The sequence below is a fragment of the Gouania willdenowi genome, chromosome 13 (genome assembly GCF_900634775.1).
Source record: "Gouania willdenowi chromosome 13, fGouWil2.1, whole genome shotgun sequence".
Classification (NCBI taxonomy): Eukaryota; Metazoa; Chordata; class Actinopteri; order Blenniiformes; family Gobiesocidae; genus Gouania; species Gouania willdenowi.
In genome coordinates, this window is record NC_041056.1 from 6,844,043 (window position 1) to 6,861,229 (window position 17,187).

General features: G+C 37.5%; 1 protein-coding gene across 2 annotated transcripts in view; it reads right to left on the reverse strand.

The window, feature by feature from the left end:
* The window catches only part of mtus2b (microtubule associated tumor suppressor candidate 2b), a 33,512-nt gene that overhangs the window by 12,057 nt on the left and 4,268 nt on the right, over positions 1 to 17,187 (reverse strand). For both annotated transcript variants that reach the window (XM_028463922.1, XM_028463921.1), the window contains exons 2-7: positions 14,629 to 16,555; positions 14,322 to 14,514; positions 13,097 to 13,231; positions 12,468 to 12,584; positions 9,979 to 10,071; positions 5,389 to 5,579 (exon numbers count right to left, since the gene is read on the reverse strand). In XM_028463922.1, coding sequence (XP_028319723.1) covers positions 5,389 to 5,579; positions 9,979 to 10,071; positions 12,468 to 12,584; positions 13,097 to 13,231; positions 14,322 to 14,514; positions 14,629 to 16,338 — 2,439 coding nt within the window. In that variant the 5' untranslated portion in view covers positions 16,339 to 16,555. The remainder of the gene's footprint in view (positions 1 to 5,388; positions 5,580 to 9,978; positions 10,072 to 12,467; positions 12,585 to 13,096; positions 13,232 to 14,321; positions 14,515 to 14,628; positions 16,556 to 17,187) is intronic.

The following is a 17,187-nucleotide window of genomic DNA, read 5'->3' on the forward strand; positions in this document are numbered from 1 at the left end:
ATGTAGAACTAAATCGTAGTTATTGACGATTAAAGGCTGATATCAAGTATTATTTTTAAATACTTAAAGGAAAAATTGCAATTTTTCAAATGTAGACATGTTGTCCAAAATTATTCTGTGAAACCACAACCTTCTCGACAATCATTTTAGTTGCATTTGCACTACAAAGACTTTCAAAATAAAACTATGCTTTTCAAAAGAGGCAATCAATCTGAATGTTGTCTGAGTTTTAATCTTTTTTAAATATTTTATTCGGAGTTAGTTGTCATTTAGTCAATAGATATATTTGTAATTGTGTTGTTTGAGACAACTAAATTCACAAATAATTAGAACAAATGTAATCATTTTTTTATTTTATCAATAGCATATTATTATTAGTATTATAATTATTATCTTACAGTTTTCCGGTGACCAAGTGATATTATATAAGAGTTAAAATGTCAATTTTCAAACTCTTTTTTTCCATAACAGCAGAAACACACATGCACCTCATGAAATCAACTTAGCTAGTTAGCTTTAGCATGCTAACTATAATGTCCTTTCACACTAACTCACGACTACTGCTGGAAAACAAAATTAGCTATCACTAAATATATAAATATAAGCATTTTGTCTAGTTATTATTAGTAGACCAAAATGTGAATTAATATTTTAATATTTAATTTTGAGTTTCCATCTTTTGCAAATATTTTATTCAGGGTTAGTCGTCATTTAGTCAACAGATATATTTCTTATTTTAGTCTTGTTCGAGAAAACTACATTTACAATTACTTTTAACTATAAAATATAATCACATTTTTATTTATTTATTTATTTTTAATATCTTTATATATTAAAAACAGTTGTCTGATGACCAAGTGGTGTTACAAGAGTTAAAACATCAATAGTCAAACATTAACTCACATGCACCTCATGAAACCAAGTTAGCTGGTTAGCTTTAGCATGCTAACTATCATGTCATATCATATCATTTCACGCTAACTCACGACTAGAAAACTAGATTAGCTGTAGCTAAATATAACCTTTGGGAGCATCTGGTCTAGTTTTTATTAGTAGACCAAAATGTGAATTCATATTTTAATCAATGTTTGCATTTAAATTCAGTTTTTCAACAGGTGAAAAAACGGTCACGTTAAGTCACAAAATGCTAACATCACCTTGAATTTAAACACAATTGTTGTCAATGAAAACAAAGAAAACTGAATCCTTTATAAAAAGTTGCAATAAATAGCCCTAACTTGCATAAATAAACACACGTACACACGGGACAAAAGGAGGAGCCGACACTATGATACAAAGACTTCAGCAGGACAAACACAACAGCCTTTAATAGACAACTAATGTCTCTGCAGACAGACAGGCTGGCTTTGACTCAGCATAATAGTACAATACACAACCACACATTGTCCACCCACACACACACACACACACACACACACTTAGAGGTCCTATAACCAGCTTTCAGAAGACACTGCCTTTACCGCTCGGTCCAGGAACCACAGAGAGAGGAGATGGAGCTTGCAGCAGCAGCAGTGGCCCATACTAGGTTAGCACACAGCAGCATCTCCCAGCATCCCTCAGCCACCGGCTGCTGCTGCAGCACCGCTGACGGAGGCAGGGGAGACGCAGAGAGAGGACACGAGAGGAGGGGGAGGGAGTGGATGGATGGGAGAAACCAAAGCCTCACCTCCTTTCCTGGTGTGCGCCCATCATTTACCCCTGAAGAAACAAAGAGTCATAGCAGCCCCAGCCCAGCTCTGACTGTGTGTGTGTGTGTGCACTTCCCTCAAACCCCCACCTACACACACACACGCCCCTCATTACATTCACATGCATGGCAGGCAGCGGGTCTCGCTTCTCTGAGAAAATAATAAATAAAAAAAGAATGTAGGAGGGGGATGAATCAATAAGTGGCCAATCATTGGATGCCTCTCATTTTCAGAAGATTTATTACATTGATTGAAGCAAAGCTACAGCTCAAATGACACTCACACCTTGTCTTACAGACAAAACCAACAGACAATAACGTACATTTATAACTCACAATCCAGACAACATCTTTAGGTAATCTACAGCCAGAAAAACCCTACACACACACACACACGCACACACACACACACACACACACAGTTAATTGCTTTTTTTTGCACTCCAAACAGCGTGGGACTGTTCTCATTTCATGAGTTCCTGGTAAACCCATAATACTGATGCACGGACCACAACACAAGAAACAGGAGAGCCAGCTGAGAAGTCAGTGCTGTGCTTCATGACCATTATTTTAGTAAAATAAAAATTAAAAACGTAGTAAGATCTGATGTTTTATTTCATCTGTATTTTCTATTATTTGAAGATTGACAAAAGTACTCATCAATCTTCTCCCTGATGGTTAAAACTAAAGGTGGCAGCAGGATTTGTCTCAAATATAGTGGAATGAAAAATGGCTACGCCTGCATCTGTTCAAGTCTGTTAAAAACGATAAATTACAGAGCATAATGAATTAATTGCTAAAATGTTCTTGACAGCACTATCTAAAGGTACTAAATAAAATTCAGTGTAACATCAAAGGTGTTATAACTTGTGTAAAGGAAATATTTAGAGAAAAATCCAATGGTTGTTGCTACATTAAAGCATTTTAAATTATTCACGTTCCTCTCATAGTATTTGTAGAATAATTTCTGTTTTCCCCCTTCATCAGACTTCATCAGACCACAGAGGATATTCTCCTCACATCTGACCATCATCTTCACTAAAAGCAAAAGCAAGACAAAGCAGGCCACTCTAATCTCATTAATCAGCTCCCACTGTAGGGAAGAAACTGGGAAGGGAAGGGCAGGGCAAAGAAAGATTGAAATGTCCTAATAGAGTCATTATAGAAGTATTTTAAGACACATGCAGATGGTTTTCGATGCCAATTACTGCAGATTTAACTTGAAAAGGTTAGTAATTTTCATCTCTGCTATTTAAAAAGAAAATCAAACACAACATGTACACAATATTCTTCCAAAATAATTTAAATCAAGAGGAATACAACCCAGTAGGGATGTTCCTTTATTATTTTCGGGAAAAAAACTACAAAAAATACTGTAGTATTTTCCTTTTATATTTCATTGTCAAAAGAATCCCTTGATAAACTATTCAAAACAATGCAATTTAACTAAAAATAAATCCTGAATGAAATAAATTAAGGAAATATACAAATGAAGTAGAAGCCTATTCATTTAAATTCTGGTTCTATAGTAAACAATGCAAAACTGCATAATAGTTCTTTTTCTTTTTAAAAGTGTAACTGAAAATGTATTTTGTGCCTTAACAATTCATTCATTCATTCATTATTTACATCAGATATTTCTTTGGACCAGCAGAGGGTGCTGGTAACCCAGTGGTCGGTTGGCATGCAGACATTCTTGCAGTGAAGAAGAGATGCTACGCGCTAGCACACAGAGCTAATAGAAAACCTGACTTTTACAGATATTCACGTAATAATACAGATATTCTTTCAGTACTAAAGTGGTAAGGAATCATTTATGAACATGTTTAAGAGTAGTAGGCGGCCAGAAAGAGAGTAGTAGGAGATTCCGCCCGCCGCCTACGCTTCTGGACAAGAGAAGGATAAATAGATAGCGCCCTCTGCTGTTTAAAAAAAGTACTGCAATTAAATTTTAAGGGTATTGATATGAACCGTGATACCTATGAATCGATTTTTTACTGCCTTATGATTAATCGTTACATCCCTACAACCCAGTGATTTTCTCACTGAGAGAAAACCCAGTTGACAAGTTAAGGAGTATTTTTTTTAAATGTCTCAAAAAGAACAACAGCCTTTCCCGTCACAATAAAAGCCTGATGCTGTAGCTGTCTGACTTTGAAGCTGCACAATGACGTTTAACAGAGATTTATTTCCAGAGAAACAACAAAGGATGGGAAGCTGCCGTCTGCAGGAGGGAAGATGGAAGGTTTTCTGACATTCCTACGTGTGAACCATAAAGCCCTTCAATGTGATCATTGAAGCGGAACGTAAAAGACCTCATAATGTATGCTGAAGAGAAAAACATTTTTGAAAGCAAACCTGCAACCATAGGCAGAGCAGTTTATTTTTCCAGATGCGGGAATATCAATACAACTATAGGTTTAAATCATTTAATAAATCAAACATTATATATGAAGCACTTTTCAGACAAGCGAATGCATTTCAAACTAATTAATAAAAACTACTAAGTGAGAAGGTCCAGTCCCATACCAGATTGCTTCACCTGCAAAAACAGGTCAATCATCCTAAAGGTGGCGCTACAACAAGCCTCTAAAGTTCAACATTTTTAAAAAAAAATAACAAATCAACCAGGTGTGCTACAAATTTCAAGCTTTCACCCAAATGTAGCCCCAACACTAAATAGACGTTTGAACATTTAAACCTATTGTAAATGATGAAATCCATCACTCTTAAACTTGTCTCCTCCAACAATTTCTGATCATATTTGACACCAAACTAAACTTGCTACACCTCAGCTTCAGAGTGTCCTACACAAACCATCCACACACATTTCTGATTCATCAAAAAATTTTCAATGTTCATAAAAAAAAACCAACAAAAAACAACAAACAAAAAAAAAACAAGAGACAACATTGTTGAAGTCATTGGAGATAATGTTTGACAAAACATTATCCCTGGGAAAAATAAAGCATTTCTGGTTATGATTATGAAAAATGTTGACTAACAACTGGAGTCAATGCAAAAAGGTCATTTTTTAAACATCCGTTTTTCACCGATAAAGTCAATAAATCAGTGTTTCTCAAAATTCATTTTTAATTCTTATTCTTTTTCAAATTATAACACCAAACACAATATAAAACAACTGTATTCTATACACACTTTCTCAAATATAAATCTAGTAAAATAAAATGCAGTGTAAAAATACCTAAGCTGGCACATCTTCTCACTTGGCAACAACAAACACTATCAAAAGCTAATTCTAGAAAGAAAAAAAAATATCTCTGAGGTTCCCAAAAACTTGAGAACCACTACAATAAATCATTGAATTACCAACATATCCATACTGTCTAGGTGTGATTTGTGTATTTTCTGATTGTTGTCTTAACTGAATTTTTGACAGCCATTTGAAATCTGCCTTTATTTTTATTTTTAGAAGCTAACAGCTGCTATCTTGCACACACTTAGTCAATTAGTGAAGCTACATGTGACATTTCTATTTGCCAGTGACTTACAGGATGTTTTGAGGTGTTGAAGATTGTGAGTTCTACCATCATCTCATGCAACATTTCCATTTTTTGTACAAATTTGTCTCCCCCAACCATTGCTGCGCAGGAGCTATAATCAGTTTTATTAGTTATTAATAAACTAAATGTCATGAACAGATCTTCAGCAGAGCCTACCTTGTCACAGAAGTGCTGTGTAGTGATGGTGAAAACATCCAGGCACAGAGATGCTTTCTTTAACTGCGCCTGCAGCGTCTGCAGCTGCAGCTCCTGCCACTCACAGCGCTGACGTAGCTGCTGGATCAGGACCCGGTTCAGGTCCTGGGCTCTGTTAGCACCCTGAGGTGCTGCTGCTGGACGCCCACAAACTGCAGAGAACAGGCAGGGATCCATGAGTCAGACAAGATCTCATCATCAGACAACATACAGGTGTGGTGGCAAAATTGATTAATTATGTATACTCATATATTTGCTTTTTGATCTCATTCAACTTAATACCCCAATTTGTAATTTTCCACGCCTGTCTGATGTCTTTTCCTCTTCCTGCAAAGTCAGTGGGCCCATACTCCCATAATACAGCTACTCTAAAGGAATGTCAGTTGGACTCAGTTTAATATCGAAGGCCAGAGCACGTCCAAACCCACCCCAGACATCACATACACACACACACACATCATATACACATACATACACACTCACTCACACACCCACACACACACATCTAACTTTCACCCCGACATCAGAGGTGTCACCTCCGGCAGACTGACCTTCCCCCCTGGTCTCTTCTTTGTTGCCTGTGGAAGGGGGGAGGTGGGACAGTGGGGTATAAATGTGTGTGAAAGGAACATTTGGGCCCTTCTTCGCGCCTCTCCTCTGGCCAGAGGAGACCACTTCTTTGTCTATCCCGCTTTGTACCTTTTTATTTAGTTTAGATTAAATCATTTTTTATTACTTCATCATCTCTCCTGTCTGGTCTTCATCATTTATCACCACAGAGTGTGTTTCAAGTCAAAGACGAGGTAACCGTAAATTTCACCGTAACACAGGAAATCTAAACAACAAGCAGAATCTGAACAAGTTAACTGTAGTTACTAGCTAGATATAATGAAGCTAGCTGATTACTAGCTATCTTTTTATCAGTTTTAACATGGTAAAAAAATGGCGTTGTCGAGGCAACTGATTTGCATAGGCTATTCCTGACTGGTTTAAATCTTGTGCTAATTTGAACATATGTCATATACAGTAGTAGCTGCATTACCTAAATTTAAAAAAAAAAAGTTTTTGATGGAAAAGAGTAAAAGTAAAATCAAACAACTTTTATGTGAAATGTGCATATTTACCCTTACTTTGTCATAGTATGGAGAAAACTATTGGTTTTTTAAACTTTAAACCTATTTTATTGGATTCCTTGACCCCTAAAATGTACATTTTTACACCAAATTTGTAGCTATAACTGAATAATAATGACCAATCTGAGCATTAATGTGGGAAAGAACAAAAGGTTTTGTCTTTGTAGTGATTTTGTGTTGGTTTTCTTGGTGATTTTTCAGTTTTTAGACCTTTGGTGTGTTTTTTAATTCATTTTGTCTATTTTCTTGTCAATATAGTAAATTGTGTGTTTTTTTAGTCATTATGTGTGTTTGTTATATTTTATATTATTGCTGTCTTTTTGTGTATTTTTCTGTCATTTTGTGCAATTTTGTTAACTTTTTGCGTGTCTTTGAAATCCTTTTGCATATGTTGTTGTTTTTGTAGTCATTTTGTGTTTAAGTGGTTGTTAAATGCATCTTTGTTATCATTTTGTGTACTTTTGTTGACATTTTGTGCATTTCGCTGTCATTTGATGTGTTTCTGGAGTTTGTGTGTTATGTTGGGCTTCATACAACGTCCAACTTCCTGAATTACAATTTTGTTTTGGGGGCTGCACAAAATGTGGCCCCCGGCCCTCCAGTTGCCTGTGTCTGCTCTCGAGTATTTCAGGCAAATTGGCAGCCATTTTTGAAAGAAATGTGCCTATTTCCGATACAAAGTGATCTCACCTGTGTCTTAGGATAAATGTATTTGTTTTTGGGCTTAACCTCCCAACTAAAACACTGTATTATAAATGTGTATGTGCCTTCAATCTGACCCACATTATGAACTTGTCAGGTTTTCCTCCTCTTCAGTGTTTATGTGATGCCACATGGTCTACTTTTCCTGCTCTGTCCAGAGCAGCGAACCAATCAGGAAACAACATGAAAACTCTTTATGAGCGAATATGCAGCCATTAGCGTCTGCACGAGCACAAACTGCTGAGCTGTGATGTCGTAATCGGAGCCATGGGAAATATTACTGCAGGAGCAAAATTGGATTAGAGCTACTGTGTGGTGTTGCCATGACAACAGCAGGCACCCGTGGGTACAGGGAGGAGGAGGAGAATAGCGTCATGTTGTTAAAGGCACAGCATCATTAAGAGATAATGGGGTTTATTAATGTTTTTCTGAAAATGAGATTTCTGAGATTTCGAGCTCGCAATTGCTGATTGTGTAGAGCAGTGGTTCTCAACCTTTTCCACCCGCGACCCCCAAAATAACAGTTCCAGATGCGTGACATTAGGTGGGAAAAGTGGTGGAAAGAGGTTATAAGTGTTGAAAATGTCTTGAAAGTGGAAAAAATTTGCAGAAAATGTATTGAAATTTGATGGAAAAGTGGCAGAAATGGGAGTAAAGTAGCAAAAACGCATTAAAAGGAGCAAAAATATGGCAAGTTTGGTGTAGTTGCAGGAAAAGGTAGAAATAAGCAAAAATAGGCTCAAATTGTTCAGAAAATATTTTTAGTTTCCTGAGGGCATCTGATGAACCGCTCCCAGTGTCTCGCGACCCCAAGGTTGAGAACCCCTGGTGTATTGATTGGCAATGAAAGAAATGTGCTGTGAAACAAAACGTTAAAATTAGAGGTTAAAAATTGTTTTCCTCTTTTGCATAGATGATGTTCATTAATTCATTAACACAATATTGTACATTGGCAGAAAGCCAATATAAGCAAAGTCAGCGTTATCAGTACGCATGCTCGGCGCCCAGGTCAATATGATGCGGGTCAGAGTTCACGGCTACCCATGTTGTCAACAAAGCCCAATAAAGGCATATTATTGTAGTGGAACAACCTACTATTTACAGTATTTACATTGCGTAAAGTTGATTTAAGGCAATATGACAGGTTCCCACTGTTCAGAGCGTGACTGCCCCAACGGTATGGACCTAATAAAGGAACCTTGCGTTGTATATGCGACCTCCCATACCTACTCCACCCATTATATAGGTATATAGTATATGTGTGTGTTTTTATTGTATTATTTTATTAGGCCTAATATATTAGTATATAAGCTCTACATATAAATAGAGCTACAAAATAACAATTATAATCCCATGTATTTATGCCATAATTGCATGTAAATAAAATAATGTTAGACCTCTATATATATAGCCTGTACATGTCATGTTGACGGACAAATGAAGTCACCTTCTTTGCAGTCGTTAGCAAGTCTTTTCAGCAAGTTTTGCTCATCCTTGTGAATCAGCTAAGTATTTATATCAATACTAGGGATGTAACGATTCACTCAACTCCCGATACGATTCGATTCACGATACTGGGTTCACGATACGATTCTCTCACGATTTATTTTACAAAATGGGACTGTAGACAAATTTTTTTTTTTTTGGGAAAAAAACTAGAAAATACTGTATTATTTTCCTTTTATATTTCATTGTCAAAAGAATCCCTTGATGAACTATTCAAAACAATGTAATTTAACTAAAAATAAATCTTGAATGAAATAAATAAAGGAATAATAGAAATGAAAATGAAGCCTATTAATTTAAATTCTGGTTCTATAGTAAACAATGCAAAACTGCATAATAGTTCTTTTTCTTTTAAAAGTGCAACTGAAAATGTATTTTGTGCCTTAACAATTGGACTTTAAAAAAAAAAAAAAAACCGTGATTACACTGATTTACGTCATATTTGTTTGGACCAGCAGAGGGCGCTGGTAACCCAGTGGTCGGTTGGCATGCAGATATCTTGCAGTGAAGAAGAGAAGCTATGCTAGCAGACAGAGCTAATAGAAAAACGTGACTTTTACAGATATTCAAGTAATATTACAGAAATTCTTTCGGTGCTAAAGGGGTAATGAATCATTTATTAACATATTTTAGAGTAGAAGGCAGCCAGAAAGAAAGTATTAGCAGACTCCGCCCGCCGCCTACACTTGTGGATAAAAGTACTGCGATTCAATTTTCAAAAAATCGATATCAACCGTGATACCTATGAATCGATTTTAAACTGCCTTACGATTAATCGTTACATCCCTAATCAATACACATGCAGGGGGGCCATTTATTTACTGCTGTCGACTCATACTCCCAACCTTCTCTCAGCGCTAAGGAATCTGGAATTGTCATCTGACAACTGTCAACATCCATCTAAAGCAGAAATTTATAATCAAGGTTGACAGCCTCCCGTTCCTGCTGTTTTGTTAAAACTATCGGGACTTTTTGCAATGACAATGTCCAAGCAAGGGCCATGACTTCTGTATCCCCGTTTCTTACAGAAATCTTTTAAAACGTTGATTTTACAACGCTCAAAGTATTCAAAGTCTGTGTCACACTCCGTCATGTTTATGTGTCTGGGTGTTCCTGACCATTGACCAGGAACAGCAAACCTTGTGCGCGGTGAGATGCCGAATACGCTTATTGAACAACTCTAATAATGTGTGATTTTTGTTTTACTCACCAGGTGATTGAGGCTTGGGTGAAACCATTGGAAATCTTTTGGGGGAGCCCTTTGTAGAAGCCTCTGTGTCTTTCTGCAGCTCTCTGCGCGAGGCTGAGTCAAAAAGTGAGAATAGAAAGGATTTGTTTTTATTATGACACCAGAATACAACATTTTTTTTAAAAAGTTAGGTTTTTTTGCTACTTTAGAGCTGCTACCAATTGTTATTATTTTGTTTTCCAGATGCACGGCTTACAAATCTTTCCAAAACATTAATTTAACTCATTGCATTGTTTCACGTGGATTTACCCTTAGCTAAGGGTTTTCTGTTGCTTAAAGATGAATTGTTAAATATACTTATCTTACAAACATCCAAACAGATGTGAATGTGAAACTAATAAAAGTGAATTAAACATTATTTGGTGGTATTAGAAACCCACAAAAGCTTTAAATGGGCAAAGCCTCATTGATTGTCTATGACTGTGGTGCTGTGGCCATTAGGTGGAGGTGTTGCTTCACTTCCTTATTCAGCTTCTGTGGCAGGAAACTCATTCTGGGATTATACAACTGATGGATGGAGGGATGGATGGATGGATGGATGGATGGATGGTGGGAATACATCTTGATGATAGCAAATGCAATATTTTGGGAAACACTGTACGAACCTCGACACCATTTAAAAAAAACTGAAATATATTTCAATTATAATTTTCATCTTTTAAAAGATTTTTTTGCTGATTCTTACAAATATTGTTGTGAAAAAGAAGCAAAAGAGCCAAATATATTTAAACAAAGAATATCTTACTTTATCCTAAATGTTCAAAATGTTTTCCTCTGTTCATGAAAACACAGAGTAAATGAGGAACTGTTAATTAGTGTAGCTTAGTTAAGGTAACTTTAAGGGTTCTTGGGTTGCACGTGAATAACCTTAGGTCTGTGACCATTTTTAAATTTTGCCCCAAGTTGAAAAACAAGTCATTTCATAAGTTGCTGTACTTGTTGTAATTCTTACTTTACATGGATGGAAGGTGAATTTACGCTGTTATATTTCACCCTTAGCTCAGTGGTTCCCAAACGCTTTCTGCTGTGCCCTCCTTTGAAACATTTAAAACTCTCCGGCCCCCCCATCGTGACAAAATGTAGAAAAAAATAATAAAAAAGGCTAAAAAAAGTGTGACCTTTTTAGAAAAAAATGAACTACTCTTTGTGAAATCTCATAGAAATAAAACAAAATTTGTATTCACATATTTTAGAACAGTAATAAAACTCTATATTAATAAAAGTGTAAATGTATGATATTGTCCAAAAACATGCAATGGAGGTATTTCTGTGTCATATTGGCGCCTAATTTCAAATAAATAGAGAGATAAAACCCTGGTTTAAATTAATTATACGTTTCAGAATGTAAATTTCAACTATTTTGTTTGTTTTCCGTGTTCATGGAAAGTTGGAGACTCTAATACTGTTACTACCAAGAGTCATTGCAAAATGAATGCATTCATATTCTTATGTAAATTGCTTATAGATTAAGAACGGGCGCTGTCATTTTCAGATCATCTATTAAATCAGTGGTTCCCAACCTTTCTTGTCTTGTACCCCTTGAGCCTCATACCACGAGTACCCCCTCACTCATACGTGTTCATGATGAATTCATGTTGTGTGTGGGATACATATGTATGTGTATATACGTATATATGCATATGTGTGAATCCATAAAATGAAGAGTCCGTCCTTAAGACTGCTCTACTGTAAAGTGTCTTGAGATACCATTGGTTATGATTTGGCGCTATACAAATAAAAGATTGATTGATTGATTGATTGATTGATGATTCTCCAAAAGTAAAACATAACTTAATATTCAAGTCACTTTATTTCATCTTCTTAAATTGAACAGTTAATATTCAGGCATTATTTTCTTATTTAACTCAAATTAAACATAAAACAATGTTGCCTTCAAGGCAATAAAAATGATAAATATAAGAAATAATATTATAGTAAATGTTTGTATTATCAATACCATATTATTAATACTAATATAATATGATTACATTGTTATTAAAGAAAAATAATAATGTTGAAATTAGAAAAAAAAAAAAGAATAAATCAAAATAATAAGTAATATAAATAAATAAATATGAAACAAATAATTAACCTGCCTGTGTTATATATAAGTTTTATGACATTTACCACAAAAGGAGCTTCTTTGAATATATCCCCTTTAAACAGACATTTTTAACAAGTCATTGCGCACACGTACCATTTTATTGATGAACTTATGAAATGACTGAGAATATTTTTATTATCTTGGAAATAAATTCTTAATTTTTCCACGTACCCCCTGCAATGTGCTCACGTACCCCTAGGGGTATGCGTACCCCTGGTTGGGAAACACTGCATTAAATCAACCAATTCACTCAAACTAAAGGTGAAAATCTCTTTATAGTGGTTTTGTAATTGTTGTGTCATGGTGAATGGTTCCATGATGATTATTTGTGTGTAGGGTGTGGTACCGATTGGGGAGCAGTTCTGTGGCGGCAGACTGCGGCGTTGGAGACTGGGAGCACTGGGAGGATGGGGACGCATATGAACACTGGAAACATCGCTGTCATCACTGCCACTGCTGGGGTCTAAAAAACAGGGAGAAAAAAGTTAACTTAACAATAAAAATGGATGCTAATCACCAGTTAGCACAATGCATCACTGCCAGGCATGCTGCAAGACATCCTGTTGTTTTTTAATTAAATAATCACATGCTACTGTATGCCTTTAGAGAATTCCTACACTGCTGATTTTTTTTTTTAACATCTTAATTATTCATGTCAGCTGTTATGATGCCTCGAGGCTTCACAAAAGATAAAGTACAAAAAAATCATGTCAATTTTATACAGTGATATCTACTTGGGATTTCTGCACTGCGTTTACATCTAGTGTGATGTTTCAGCGTGTATTTAAATCAAAAAGAAAAATATATAAAATTTGATGCACTTTGTAAAGGTCTCCTATGGGACTGCAGCACATCGAAGACCAGCCTAAATTCACGAGAGACTGTCAGCATCTTTTCTTCCAAAAGAGCCATGATGAGAAAAAGAAACTGCATGTGTCTGGATTTCAGACAGAATTCTCTTTTCTGATGGCACACCTGAGGAACGACCAAAGCCAAGAACAGCCAGACGTGCAGGAGGAAGAGCAGAGAAGCCGGGGGGTCGCAGACCGGACTGGCCGGATTTAAGCAGCTGGCCTTTTGCGTTGCTCTCGAGACACGACCTCTTTTGTTCTAGAAAGAAGAAAAACAAAGGCAAATGTACATGTTTCAATCCCTATGAAACGTTAACATCAACAAAACCTCTGTAACTCTGATAGTCAAAATTAGTGAAGTAAAGCTAAAGTTTGTTACTTACTGCGTTACTTTTAGGGGTGTGCCATCTAAGGGACCTTATGATTCGATATTCCGATATATGTATGTATTAAATAGATGTGCTTCTGAGTTATGTAGATTAAAAAGTTAAATAGTTAAAACAAACCATGCACATCTGGAAGTCTCTTTTGTGCAACAATTATTACAATGGTAAAGATTAAAAAAACAACAGAAAACTCTATGGACTCTATGCTAAACAACGCTGGCGAGAACCCTGAGCGGGGGCCACAACTGTGTGTGTTAGGATGCACCCAGCAATCCATCTAACTGTTTTTCATGCTGTTCTGAGTAGTCGCGAAAACGACTCCTAAAACGAGTATTTTTATACAAAATAAAATTATGCTGTTATAGGCGATATTGTAATTGTCTATATCACCAAAATACAAATAAATAAATAAATTGAGATAGATAAATTGCCCAGGCCTACTGTCTGTATGTATCACAAATGTGCATATAAAACTCAATGAGTACTAATGAAATGAGGGTCTGAACGAACACCCAATCCCAATACCTCTGTGGCATCGGGTACCCCTGTTGTTGATTGAGACACCCAAATCCAATTAGGTTAAGAACTATGCACAGTGCGCAGCGTGGTGTCCTAGTATCAGTTATATGTCAAGCAATGGGTGATACACAGGACATGGTGAACCAATAGAAAACAAGATAAAGCTCTGGCAGAAACACTTCAGTTAACATTGCACCGAGTCCCAATCTTCTCACTCTGCTGTTTTCTACAACAGTGAAGTTGGAATTTCTGCTCTATTAATCAAAAAACAAAATAACGCAACTAAACTTAGACATTTCTTCAATTAAGGTACAAAGGTGCAATAATTGTGTCCAGAGAAAGCTGCATGTTGCTTATTGTTTAAGTTTACATTTTAATGGTGTGTTTGATGTGTTTGGTAGTGACTGATCTTAAAGGTTCAGAGAAAGACTGGATCACCATCACCTCCCAGATCTTGTGTGCCTTGCGCTGATACCCGAACTCCCTGCAACAACTGCCCTTGGGCTGGGCTTCCCCTTTGTCCACTCTGCTGAACTCTGCCTTTGGCTGCAGGCGGCCTGTTGACGGCCGCTAGGCCCAGCTGAGGTCTCAGCGCCCGACCAGAACGGTAAGTGGTCCCTTCCTCTTGGATAACAGCCTAGCAGGAGACAGCACCAATACAATCGGTTATAATTTTAGTCGAAACAGCAGTTAACCAATAATTATCTAAAGAATAATACGGGTATAATCAAACTGAAGGTGTGCATCTGACCTCTTGGTAATACTTTTCCAAGGATTCCTCATGAAAACTGCCCAACTTCCTTCCCAGTCTATAAGAAGTGGTGTTGCTTGGAGGTTTCATGCCTGGAGGAAACCCCCCCGTCCTCTGTATCTCCTGTCGATATTTGTCAAAGAGCAGGTTGGAAGAACAAAGCACGGCTGTAGATTTAGGATCTTTGTGAACTTGGGGACCGGAGTAGGAGGATATACTTGGAGAATGGGTAGATGTTTCGTATACGTGTGGGGAAACTTCAGGAACTTGTGGTTTTCCTTGAGTGTTCTTGCGTACATACGTGATGATTTTCGGCCTGATGTTTTTAGGCTTCTGAGGAGAAGAGGAACTTCTGATTTCAGGCTCCTTCTGTTGAGGCATGACAGGTTTGGGGATGCCACTGCTCATGGTGGCCTTACCAAATGGCTTAGCTGTTTGACTTGTCCCTCTATAAGGGGAGGCACTACGCTCCAAGCTTATGGTCCGAACACCTTGGACCTTAGCTGGAGATCCAGGAGTTCCTCTTTTGGGTGAACCGAATGTAGTTTTGGGCACTGCAGAGTTTTCCAGTCGGCTCGGGCTTCCCCAAGGCCTCCTCCTCTCCAGACTTGAAGAGCTGGAGGGGATGGTGTTGTCGAACGAGCGCTGCTTCTTTAGGCTGTTATCGAAGGAAAGCTGCTTCTTTAATGAACTCTCAAACGACGGCTGCCTTTTTACGCTTCTGTCAAAAGAGTTCTGTTTCCTCAGCGTGTTATCAAAGGAGCCTTGTTTCTTCAAAGCCCGCGGCTCAATGAAAGACTGAGAGGCCTTTGTACCTGTTCTAGCTGGCTTGCAGTTCAAACCAGGGGATTCATCAGCTTGTGTGCTTTTATCTGTTTTACCGTTATCCTCTTCATGTGATTTTGCAAACAGTAAAGCCTTATTATCAACATTTCTTCCTTGAATACATTCTCCTGAAATCATGTCACCTGATCTATTTCTCTGATTATTGTTTTTCTTGTGCTCATCATTAGAATCCGTGCATAAAACACCATTAATCACTTGTGAATGTGCTGCAACGTCATCCGAGTTGACAGTTGAATTCAAATTCATGTCAAGTTCTCTGTGGTGTGTTGTGCTTGTTCTGGCAGCAAAGGAAGAAGGGTCCGCCTTGCCTTGCTCAGCCAGAGTGAGGTCTTCTGAGATGGTTGAGTGAGGACCAGAGGCAGCATGCCAAGAATCAGTCACATGGCTCTTGCCCAGAGTGTCCACAGCAGTGACCATGCTGGAAACGGTGGACAAGCAAGACAGAAAGACGTCTGTCTCCGAAGCAATTGATTCCTGCTCACTGGCGTTACGAACAATACACCTCTTCTCTTCTCGGCTTTTATTATCTGTTGCCAGATCGGCTAGGGTTTTTCTGCATGGCAGATGATCTTGAGGCTCTTTGCACTGCACAAGTCCTATATAGTCCTCCTCGTCTTCGACCAGACAAGCCTCCAGTTCCTGACACTCCAGCATCTCAAACTCAGCCAGCTCAGGGTCATCACACTGAGAGTCTGTTCCCCAAATGACGACTTTGTCTTGCTCTGTTGTCTCAGTATCCCGGGTTCTCTCCCCATCCTCTCCATGGATATCATTAGCGTTAGCGTCGGCATCATCCAACATGTCACACGGCTGGTTGTTATTCCTAAGCTCACCTTCGCCAAAAGGCGCCGCTCGCTCACACATGGTGGTTTCAGCTCTGATTTGATGATGATACAGAGAGCTTTTTGAAAATCAGTCATCTATAGCATCAATCATAGGAGAGTTCTTTCTTCCCATCAAAAGGCTTCAGGAACACAGCCACAGCGTATTTTTTGAGGTCGTTTCATTGAAGCCGTAATCCAAATGTTCAATATCATGTCTAATATTAAAGAAGTTTTAAACAACATCTGAAGTCTTCTACCTGTAGAAAGGGTAGACAAAACATAAAACCAATAAATAGACAAATACAGATACTCCTTTTAAAGATGCATTTTAACAATAAGCAAAAAACGTTCTAAACTTTTATAGGTGTTTACAGTAAATGCTTCAAGATGGCTGTGTCCTCCTTGTTTATTCCTGCTGATGACATTAAACTCCAACACGTGCTCTTTAAGGACACAGAGCTAACTTTCAGGCTTTTTTTCATCTTGCACGTCATTCTTTGACAACATAAAAGTAGTAGAAATAGATACTTGAACGTGTAAAACCAGATACAACTCATCATACTATTGTGCTGTGTGTGTCTTGGCATCGTTGCATGATTTCTAAATAAAAACATGAGGGGCAGGCAGCAAACAAACCTTAGCCATGATGAGTAATAGTCAAGCAGCCTTTGCAATGTTCAGAGACTGTGTGATTGACTTTAAGCTCTGCCAGTTCATTGCAATTGGTTGTTCCTTATCTAATCGAGTACACCCAGAGCAGCTTCTTTTCTCTTTAGATAACCACAAACTTGACAAATTAGAGCAAAATTGAAAATTACTATTCTCATATATGATTTAAAGTGCAAGAACACAATAATAATGATAACTCAAGGATCTTGTGAATTAAAGC